Source organism: Drosophila virilis, chromosome 4, assembly GCF_030788295.1.
Source record: "Drosophila virilis strain 15010-1051.87 chromosome 4, Dvir_AGI_RSII-ME, whole genome shotgun sequence".
Classification (NCBI taxonomy): Eukaryota; Metazoa; Arthropoda; class Insecta; order Diptera; family Drosophilidae; genus Drosophila; species Drosophila virilis.
In genome coordinates, this window is record NC_091546.1 from 2780872 (window position 1) to 2792249 (window position 11378).

Sequence of the window (11378 nt, forward strand, 5' to 3'; positions counted from 1 at the left end):
TTAAATATATTAATACAAATTGGATTCTCGTTCGGGTCACGTTGCATTGCTTCTTGCATTATAAAATAAATATATATGTATATATGTTTTGCTCTTGTTTTTTTTTTTGTTTTGATTTTTGTTTTTGTTTTTCTGCAAAAATGTTGTGAATACTTTTTGCCCCAAGCGCTCGCAGCAGAAATTTGGCAACCATTTTTCTAAATTCTCGTACATTACAAAAATGATAAATACACATAAACACGAAAACTCTGCGCTTAAAATTAGATTATTTTAGCTTTGCTGCAACCAGTTCAATTAGCTGAATGCGGTCTGCCTTTGGGGTGGATATATTTGTTTTTGTTTTGTTTCTTTTTCTTTCGAAAGCAATCAACGACGCCCTTGGGATTCCCGATTTGACGCCGGCATTAACCCAGGCTGTCCAAGCACACAGTCTTGAGGGTTTTGCCATTGATGAAGGTCTTGTATTGCTCCGGCAAAGCCAGTTCGACCTGCAAAATTAGTTATAAGCAAAGCTAATTCCAAATATGATCCGCATTTCCGCCACTTACATAGTCACCATTCTCCTCTGGCAGAAGTACATTCATCTCCGAGGACTTGGAGCTTATGATTTCCACACCCAGCGAATCCTTGGACAAATACATTTGACAGCCCTCGCTCTTGTCAATGGAAATAGTTGGCACCGAGCCCAACACCTGCATCTGAATGTTCTGGCAGTTGACAAACTCAATGGAGGACAAAACCGAATCGAACAGCAGCGAGCATTTTTTACACGAGTCCATCACAATGTTGTTCACCTTGCCCCGGACGGTGAGAGTGGAGCCCTCGCAGCGGTACATATACACCACATTGCTCAGTTCGGCATTCTCCACACGCAAGCCCGTATTGTTCTTCTGATACTCGATTAGCCACTTTTTGCCATCTAGCGTAAAGACGGGCTCCTTGGCGGGCGCATTGGCACGACCAGCTGTGCTTCCGCTGCTGCTGCTGGCTGGCGTCTTGAAGGGCGCGGGGCCAGTGCGCAACGATGGATTCTTGTGCGTTTGCATGTCGCCGGTTACCTTCTTCAGATCTGTAAGCATAAAGTGGTTAATTATGGCTTTTCAAGGTATCAACAATTGTTGCGCCTACTCTTGGTAATGTCGGCGCCCTGATTGATTTGCGCAAAGAGCGCGCTGCGATCATCGGCAGCGCTGTCCAGCTTCAGAGCACTCAGATCCAGTACCGGTGGTGGTGGTGGCAGACCGCCAGGTGGTGGCGGTGGTGGAGCTTTACCGGCTGGTGCTGCGCCCTTGCCCGACCAGACCAGGCCCGTGGTATGATACTGCTTGATGTAGGCCTGTAGTTCGGTCAGCGTTTGGATCCAGGCGCGTGCCCATTCCACGTGCTTGGCATCCTTCTCCTTCCACTCCTTGAGCACACGATTCGTATAGAACTGGCCCGCATCGTTCATCTCCTTGACGTGCGGTCCGGGTGTCGGCGATACACACACCCAGCCCAGGGCGGGTATACTTTCGCTAATGGCCGACAAATGATTGAAGAAAGCGGAGGAGCGATGCTTCTCACGGAAATCCTGAATGGCGCTAATTTGCGTCGATGTTGGCTGCAACAGTTCCATTTGCTTGGCCTGCGCCGGCTGAGCGATCTGCGTGGCCAGCGTCACGTAACGCAATTGGGCGCTACAAAATGGAGGGCAATGAGAGACGTGAATAAAGGCAAGTGAGAAATGCAGCAGTTTGTGCTTACTCAAAGGCTGCCTTGACGAACTGGGCATGCTGGGCCACATCGCCGCCAATTTTGGCCGATAGCGCCAGATACTGGCTCAGCGGCCCGGCCATAATATCCTCAAAGCCGGCGACACTCATGCTATTGCTGCTGCTGGGCGCTGCTTCTGCAGTTGCAACTGTTGCTGCTTGGCTTGGCAAAGTTGGTGCGGGTGGTGCGGGTGTTGCTGGCTCTGGCTCAGACTTTGTGTTTAGCTCTGCTGGCTGCGGCGCTATTAGCGTATGCTCCAGGCGATCGACTAGCGTTTCCAGACGTTCACAAATCCTTTCCAAATGCTCAACGGCAGCCGTGGGCTTTGATTCCGACTCGTTGTTATCTGTGAAGGCGGCAAGAGATCAATCTTAGTTTACATCTTATTCAAAAGAAATTTGTGCTTTTGCTTCGGTTCAAAAAATGTGCGTAAAAAACTTAAGCGTAAAACAATGTATATATATATATATATATATATACAGCACATTTAATAGAGATATGCAATAAAAAGATCTACACAAAAAAAAGAAAACAAAACAAAACAAATTGTTGTAATTGATGTCATCGCAGGGATTGCAAAACAAATCTGCATGAATCACTGGAAACGACTTGAAAGATTGCAAAACGACACAAAAAAAAAAGCTGAATGGCCAGTTCATGATGATGTTGTTGATGATGATGATGGAAAGAAATCGGCGTGACTTAAACATTAAACAATATATTCAATTTGTGCATGTTTTATATACAACAATATAAATGTGAAATAAAATATATAAATATATTTCTCATATAAATAAGGAAACGCCAGCTTAAATTTGAATACAATTTCATGTGTAGCTATAATATATGTTCAATACACCTCACAAAGCTTTTATTTAAATACAAAAAAACGATTGTGTGTATTTTATCATAGGAAAGGGATTTGAATAGATAAACTAGCATTAGAATAATTGATTGAGTGAATTTCTGGGAAATTGCTAGTGAAAGGCTTTCGAAATATATTTTTTATTTAATAAGCGAAGGTAGAGAAGTTTTTTTTGAAATACTTCTTAAATAAGTGCTACATACAAGAAAAAATGTTAAAAATTATTCTAGAAAAATTCGTATTAAATTCAGATTGAATTTCCTAGAAATTCTTAGGGCAAGTCTTACTTCATTTAATTTCATAGGGGCTCTCTTTTGGAATTGAGAAAAAATTGCGTGTAGAACTTAAGAACATTTTGTAAGATTCGAAGTGACGACATAGAACATATATAAATATTTATACGAATTAGATGGATGATGGTTCTTCAAAACAAATTCGAATTATTCGAATCGATAGGTAAAAGAAAAACTTGTTGGGACACGGCATGCAAGGCAAACGAGCGTAGACGCTGGAGATGAAAAAATCCGTTTGGATTTTGTGTTGATTCATACCACGCACGGCCACGCTGTGCTCGACGGCGGCGTGCGCGGCGCGCAGCAGCTCCGTGTAGAGACGCTGACGTTTCAGTTCCAGCTCATCGCGTCCCACGGGCGTGACGGGTGGCTCGATGCAGCCGCTGCATGCGTACAACAAACAAACAATGACAACAACAATAGAGAGAAAGAGTTTTTAACTGGTTGGGAATTTTTGTCGTTTAACGATAGAGAACGCGTACATCTCATTGAGTCGCTCGTCGTCAAACCAGGCGGGCAGTCCGTGGGCAAGGGCCAGCGTTCCGGCCGGCAGCTGTTCACCCTCAATGTACGGCGCGCACATGCTCTCACGCTTGGGCGGCGGCAGCGAGTCCGAGAAGACCTCATCGTCATCCGCCAGCGAATTGTTGTTGTTATTGTGATTGGCCAGCAGCAGCAGCAGCGAGTTGGTCAATGGCTCCGGCTCAATGATCTCGGCCCGTGTACTAATATTGACCTTCTTCTTGATCGAATGATGCGTCGAATTGTGCCGCGAGAGGCAGCTTCTTGTGGGCGGCGCATGGGCTGCCGGCGGCGCCTCCTGCAGCTGCTGCTGCGGTGCCGGCTCATCCTCCGTTGCGCTGGTCATCGATGCGGGCGGTGCTGTCGATGTGGATGAGTGCGTCGAGCGTAGCGTTGGCGAGGCGGCTGCTGCGTCGTTGGCTTCTATGTCAAGGGCTGTGAAGATGCGACACAAAGCAGCGCACATATATATTTGGTCAGGGAACTGAATCGAGTTCGGATTTAATAATGTTTCATTTCTCAAAAAGACCCTACAGCGGATTGAGAACCTTTGAGCCTCTCGCTGTCTAGCTTGTAAACTTATCTGTCATCTAATACAAGAATATTTAAGTTCTATATTAAATCTGGAAGAGCTTAGCAAGAATATTTTCTAATAAATCAAATATCAAAATAACTTTGACCTAGCAATGCTTGCGTGAGATGCCGATTCCTTTTGCTTGAATTGAAAAAGTATTTAAGCCAAATATGAAGCTTGTCAAGATTATAAAAGAACTATATGTTCTTATTCTGCAAGTTCTACAAGAAACTAGATTACAAAATTATCATAAACTTAGATGCTGATGCGAATTTCAAAGGGTATATTCGTCTATAAGCCCCCATATACAAATAGAAAACGTGCCTGAAAGCAATTCGGTGAATTTAGCTGAAGGTTAAACTAGGTCGTGCTCTGTGGCTACTGAGGCGAAATAATAAAAGTGTTAAAGGCGGCGCAGATCCTGGGCAATTGGCAAACGCTGTTGCACGGCTTTTTTGGCAGCCAAACTCCAGGGACCTGTGCCCAAGTGCAAAACACACACGCACACACACACACACACACATTAGTGGAGCGTGTGGTAGAGCTGCCGGGAGGGGCAGAGGAGTTGTGTATATTAAGTACTAAGTGATAGATGTTAATTCATTTTTGTGAATACCAATTGATTGCTCAACATTAACAGCCTCTGCTGGCTCCGGTTCGGTTTGGGGTTCGGTTTTGGATGCTGGTTGCGGTTCTGGTTCCAGTTCCGGTTCAGGCTCTGGCGCTGCGACATTGCCATTCGGTTTGAGTTCCTCCTGAGTCACTGGACTGGGGTGCGGTTCGTTTGGTTTAGTATCCGTTTTACTCTGTTTGTCCTTGTCCTTATCCTTTTTGGCCGCTTTTGGATTTGCACGACAACATGAGAACATTTTTGCGGCTCGCGTTTGGCTGCTTCTTGGTGTACTTAAAGTAGTAGGATGAACGATTTTAAGATGGGTATCACATTAGGGTTATGCAATTTCCGTGTCTTTTCTTTTAGCTCATTCTCGTTTACGACAGCAACAACAAGGAAAACAACGCCAAGCAGCCATACAAGAATCGGTTAGGCGTATGACGAAAGCCGCAAAAGGCAAAGAAAGTTGCTGTAAAAAAAAACTACTCCTTAAGCTTCCTCTCCCTATATCATATAACGTAAATTGTTTCACACGCACTTGAACGCAATTTATTTCCTGTTTCTTATTAGTTTTTGTTTTCTTTTTTGCGTTTTTTGCTTTTGACATTAATAAATTAGCAAATTAAAGCACTTTTCAATGTTTAATGCAAACGGCCTGGGCAGGGCGCTATAGGCCACGGCTAGCACTCAACTGGGTCACACGCACACACACACACACACACACACACGCATGCACAAAGCTCCACAGCTGCTGTTGAACGGAACACACCCTAAAAAAAGGGCAGCACACGCGCACGCACAGGACTCGGAATCAGTGAACGGCAGCGCTATGTTTAACAGCGCAATGTTAATGTTAGCTGGTCATGTTAACAGCCGTATAAGCTTGGCTTGTGAAAAGGGCCACGCACAGAACGCGAACCAGTGGGCGGAGACAGCGGAACACTTGTTTAACAGCACAACATTTATCTTAAGGTCATGTTAAGCAGCCTAATACAACTTTCTAGCCTATTTCAACAGCCGCTTGTCAACACTCCTTGTCCAAATTTGGGCGTGCAACTGAATGTGCATTGAAAACAAGTTGAAATTTTAGATAAAAAATTTTGCTTTGGGTACACAGGGTCAACAGCTGAAATGAAGCTGCTGTGGAGAAAGCTTCACGGTGGTCATGGCAACAACAAAAATAGAGTTTGCGCGTCAATAGAGAGAAAGAAACGAGAGAGAGAGAGCGAGAGAGAAAGAGAGCGCGCAAAAGCTGTGCAGACATTTGTTTTTGTAGCAACAATGAGTTTATTGCACCGGCCAAACGAGCGACTTGTTGTTATTGTTAAATGCATTAACTTACAAATAAATCTTGGCAATTAGTGTTAGAATCCGTTTGGTTGTGCTAACAACTTTCGCTCCGCTGCAAAGACGAGTTGCTGTAGGATGTGAATGTGTTGTGTCTGTTGTTCTTTTGCGGGCAAATGCATTCAAAACGTACACACGCACACACACACACACACACACACGCAGCAGATTAAATGTCTGTGGCAGTTGAACCGTTATGCGCGCCGTTGATGCGCGTCTCATATAACAATTAATTAGAAATTAAACCGGCTGCGTGTCTATGGCCAAAGTAAAACAGCCATCAGCAAGAGAAATATACATATATATATATATATATATATGTGTGTAATCTATGTATGAGTGTTTATTCTTAATAATTTTTTTTTCTGCTGATAGTGTTTTTTGGCCATCTTTGATTTCACACACGAATACATACACACGCACACACACACATGCATTTGTTCAGTCTTGCGTAAACTGGGTGTGAGTCAGAGCAACAACAATAACAGTAAGGCGGCAAACAGCTGAGGAGTTCTAAAAAAAAAAAAAACTATGCACTGTTAACTCTACTTTTTATGGACTCTAAATGCTGCACATTTGCTTTTGCGCATTAGCAGTAGTGCATATACGGTTTTGTATGTACATAAATATGCAAGTAAAATTAAATTCTACATGAAATCATCATTAAAAATATACCAAAACACTCACACACACACACACACAACTGTACGTTACACATGTATGGGGCGTGTGTATTTAATTTAACAAACAAAAAATGATTCACATAAAAATAGCCTCAAAGAGCCTCCAAATAGCCCGCTAGCCGGAGAACACTGGCAACACAGCTGTCACCTGTCCTCAAACACTTCACGCCCACACTCACACACACACACACATGCATATACATATACATATATATATATGTATATGCATATGTACGTGCCATTTTAATATTCCAGACAGCCTGGCCGCAGGAACTGTAGACCCACCCAACTTACAATGCAGCCGGCACTTTTACGCTGGTTTTGTCACTTCACAATTTCAGCAATTAAATGTATTTTACGCACATTTTTTATATTAAGAAAAGCACATCGATAGATAGAGAAACACACACAGCCACATATTATAGTTCTTTTAATTGCACTTACCACAAATTTGTAATAGTAGCGACGAATTTGTTAATTACCAATTTACCGCTGCTTCAGAACAGTTGTGTGCGAAAAATCGACGACGAGTGACTAATTTTTCGCTCGTTCGTTTGTCTAACATATGTTTTTAACAGCAACACATTTAACATTTTGCTGTTATGTTATTAGCAGCAAAGTGAAGTGTTGATAAAACTACAGCTGTTATTTTGTATCGGACAAAATTTGATTATGTGAAGTGAAATTGTGTAAAATAAAATTGGCGGTTTCATGGACCTAGTTTTGAAAAGTTGGCTAATGTAACTCATTGCCAAGATAAGGCTGTCTTTGAAGATTAATAAGATATATAACATGGTTATAACAGAACACCAATTGGAAGTGACGATAACACATAAATGTTTTTGAACACTGACCGTACTATAATTTATTGTGATCGTAGTGTTATCGATAAGGCTAAAACATATTTTTGGCGTTTTTACACACTTTTTAAATCTAAAAGAAAGTCTGTCGATTTGAATACTCTATTTATTGTATGCTTAATGGTAGTAACATTTGAGTGAATTGTCACAAATATGAAAAGAATTTCAACCATGCAGATAATCCATGAGGAAGGGCGTATCATCAGGCCCATACGGGGTTAAAGGAACATCATAGGGCAAGGGAAAGGCAGGCACACCATCTCGCGCATTGCCCAGAGGAAAAGTCTCCTCGCCAGTCTGCAAGAAAGTAATGGAGTTATTTAATTTAACGCAGGAATATCAAATATTTAACAAAAACAACAAACCACAAATCTAGGCAGAAAGAGAACGCCCGCCTCGTAGTTGGCAATGCGCAGACATGGCTGTATTTGGGAATTTTTGTTAAAGGAGCCCCAGGCAGCCTTCGATAGATTCGCCGAGGTCAGCACAAACCAGTAGACACACTGCTGCTCCAAATTAAAACGCGTATAGCTTTTGATATGCGGCATAGCCTGCGAGCGATGCCGATCCCCGGACTTCCATTGCTGCAGATGCGCCTTGAGCCAGGGCTGTTTATCATTCGTGTTCTTGCTATAGGGCAGGCAACCACCACCGAGCATGCCGTCGTGACTGCGTGAGACGTTGCCAAAACTGGGATAGATCATCTTGAAGGGCGGCAGCTGACGCAGCCTGCCCACAGGCGTTGAATCCTTGCGTAAATTGTTGACGAAATCCTGCTGTATCCAGGCCTGCACATTGGCACCCAGACTGCCAATACTGGAGCTTTGACAGACAACCGGTATCCGATCATCCACGGGCGCCGCATGCTTTGCCAGCAGCGAACCCAGACGGGCACAGCCCCATGGATGACCACGCACGGCGCTCTCACGGTGACCACCTGGCACAGAGCCAATAAGGAAGACGCTGTGGAAAGCAGACGGCTCATATAGTATATTGATTGTCTCCATGATTTGTACTCACTTTACGGCACTGAAATCACTTTTGCGTATGCGCGCAATCCACGGCTGCAGCTGCGACACCTTGTACTCGACCAGGTAGAGCATGAGGTCCTGCTTGAATCCCGTTGGACTTTCACCGGCAGCCGTGTCAGCGCCCTCGGGCAGTGCGGGCAACCGTGGACTTATCCACAAGCCCTGCGTGCGATTGTGCCAATCGTCCTCGTATAAATTCGCCGTAGAGATGACAACACGCATCGAGCCATCCGCATAGCCAAGCAGCATCATTTTCGTGTGCGATGTGGCAAAAGGTGTCGGCATATTGACCTTAATGGCCGTCACCTGCGGCTTGAATTTGCCAATGCCCAGCAGATCGGGAGACTCATCGCCATACAGCACCAGCAGGGGTTTGTCGCTGCGAAAGAAGTGAAGGCATGTACAAAATTAACTTGCAGTCATGAAAAACGGCTTTGTGCCAGATTGTTTAGTTAAAGATTGCCACAATACCAGCCACGGCTTACAGTATGCCCGCAAAGTAATAATGTCCCAGCAGCCAGCCGATGTCTATCATAAAGTTTATTTGAACGCTGGACTCAATCTTGCCCAGGCTTTCGTCGAGTATTTCCTGCAGCGTAACGCTCAGCGGCTCCAGATGCGTCGGCTTCGAGTCGGTGATGGCCGTAAGGAACATATTATAGGGCGCTGCACGCTCCAGCTTCGCGGCCATGCGCCCCTTCTCTACCACAACGGGAATGTAGTCGCGTATGTTGCGCTCGTTAAGCCTTTGTTTCTTGGCCAGATTCGAGCTGTCCTTGCTGCTCGCCTGGTCAGAGGCAGACCCACGACTGGTGCTGGGTGTCATGGGTGTAGCTGCTGGCGGCTCCTTTTTTGCTGGCTTTGCAGTCGCAGCCGGCGCCGGCTTGGGAGCAGAAGGCGCTGCCTTGGATGCAGCTGCCGGCTTGGGTTTGGCATCCCTTGTGCCCAGCTGCGGGAATACTTTCTCCAAAAGCTTGAGCTGTATGTTGATTAGCTCGCTGGAATACTTGCCGGGTATGTCATACTCATTGCTGTTCGCCTTGAAGCCCTTGGCATAAATGGCATCCACTAATTGAAACACAAATATTTATAATGAAACATAACAAATGTGATTCTTCTTTATTTTAACGTACAATGCGCATGTGAATACTCGCCGAAGTGTATGGGATTTTTGCGGTAACATTTCTCGCCGTAGGGACACTCTTGCATGTTGCCTAACTAATTGATTTGGTTTAACAAAAACTAACAAACAAAAGCGGGAGCTGATGTTGCGCCTGCTGACGATAGCTATCGCAGCTATCGCAGTTATCGAAATTATCGATTAATGCAATGCGCAAATAAAAAGGCGCCATATTAAAAAAATTCAAAAAGCCACAAACGACAATTAATTGCGTTTGCTGTAATTGCATAGAGAATAAAGATTCTAAATAGCTTTTTTAAACAATTTAGCCATGACTCATAATTGTACTTTTTCTAAAATCTAATTACTTACAAATATCAACCGCACCTATATATAATAATGATTATTTGAATAAGCCTCAACATGTTCATAAATTTTATTATTCATGAAAGTTATTTACGATCTTTGGCCACTACAGTTGCAGACATAAGTCCATTGCAACTTAAGCTAGACGGTCGCATTCTACGGTAGAAATCCAAAGATGGCAGATCGCAGCAGGAATTGCTTTGACGCTGGAAACGGAGTGAGCCCAGAGTACAATATGTCTCATAGATATCGTGGCAGAGCAGTCATCTTTAATAACAAGAACTTTGAACATCCACACCTGAAGACACGCCAAGGCACGGATGTGGACAGCGCATTTCTTGGAAGAGTTCTTGGGCAATTGGGCTTTAAAGTAAAGGAATACACGGACCTTTGCAGCCATGCGATTATGAAAAAAATTAACAAAGTCAGTGGTCGGGATCACTCCGATTGTGATTGTATTTTAATAGCCATCCTCTCACATGGTAAATTGGGCTACATATATGCCAAGGACAAGGATTATCCACTGGAGAGCATTTTGAATCCATTTACTGCTGAGCGATGCCCCACATTGGCGGGCAAACCGAAACTGTTCTTTATTCAGGCCTGTCAGGGCGATCTCATGGATCCCGGCTACCACATCCAGCGACCCGAAAGCTCTGGACATGACAACGAAACTTTTATGAGCTATAGAATACCACTTCCTGCCGACTTTCTGATAGCCTCTGCCACGATTCCTGGTTACTGCTCCTGGCGTAATACTGTCGACGGCAGCTGGTTTATACAGAGCCTGTGCAAAGAACTTGGCTCCTTTGGTAAGACACGGGATCTATTGACACAACTGACATTCGTTGCCCAGCGTATTGCCGTCAACTATGAGAGTTTTCATTCGTTTGACTCGATGCAGCACCAGAGAAAACAAATTAGCTGCACAATGTCCACGTTAACCCGCATATTGTTTTTTCGCGATAAAAGCAATCCATCAAACGACTGACGACAACGACCACTCCCACAGAAGGTTTCTGTTGTTTAAAAAATAAAATGGTAAAAGATTTAATTTATAAAATTTCAATAAAATGTGAGGAAATAAAGAAATATTAATATTACGACAGTGAACTATTTAATTTAATAAACAAAACTGTATATTATATAAAATACATATATATTATACATAATATAAATAGTATATATATTGTTAAAAATTAAATAATTACTGCTGCGATTTAAGATTTGAAAATTATCGCTAGACTTGTCACATCTCTAGCGATAAGTGCTAGCTGCTGGTGCTGCCAGATTTCGATAATGATAGTTATATAGTGTCGATAGCTATCGATACACACAACAACAAAAACAGC

At 43.6% G+C, this 11378-nt stretch overlaps 3 protein-coding genes across 3 annotated transcripts; 1 reads left to right on the forward strand and 2 right to left on the reverse strand.

Moving 5' to 3' along the window:
* Positions 1-46: 46 nt before the first annotated feature.
* capt (adenylyl cyclase-associated protein 1) lies at positions 47-7247 on the reverse strand. The gene is made up of 5 exons (XM_015173069.3): positions 7094-7247; positions 1744-2098; positions 1129-1676; positions 549-1069; positions 47-488 (listed from the first exon to the last, which is right to left on the reverse strand). The coding sequence occupies exons 2-5, from the start codon at positions 1860-1862 to the stop codon at positions 405-407; spliced, it is 1272 nt and encodes a 423-aa protein (XP_015028555.1). The 5' UTR covers positions 1863-2098; positions 7094-7247; the 3' UTR covers positions 47-404.
* Positions 7248-7597: 350 nt separating this feature from the next.
* Positions 7598-9835, reverse strand: gkt (tyrosyl-DNA phosphodiesterase glaikit). The gene is made up of 5 exons (XM_002052894.4): positions 9674-9835; positions 9026-9608; positions 8530-8919; positions 7875-8472; positions 7598-7806 (listed from the first exon to the last, which is right to left on the reverse strand). Exons 1-5 carry the CDS (start codon positions 9747-9749, stop codon positions 7675-7677), a joined length of 1779 nt encoding a protein of 592 aa, XP_002052930.1. The 5' UTR covers positions 9750-9835; the 3' UTR covers positions 7598-7674.
* Positions 9836-9912: 77 nt separating this feature from the next.
* Positions 9913-11140, forward strand: LOC6628250 (caspase). The gene has a single exon (XM_002052893.4). It carries the CDS (start codon positions 10202-10204, stop codon positions 11015-11017), a length of 816 nt encoding a protein of 271 aa, XP_002052929.1. The 5' UTR covers positions 9913-10201; the 3' UTR covers positions 11018-11140.
* Positions 11141-11378: the final 238 nt, after the last annotated feature.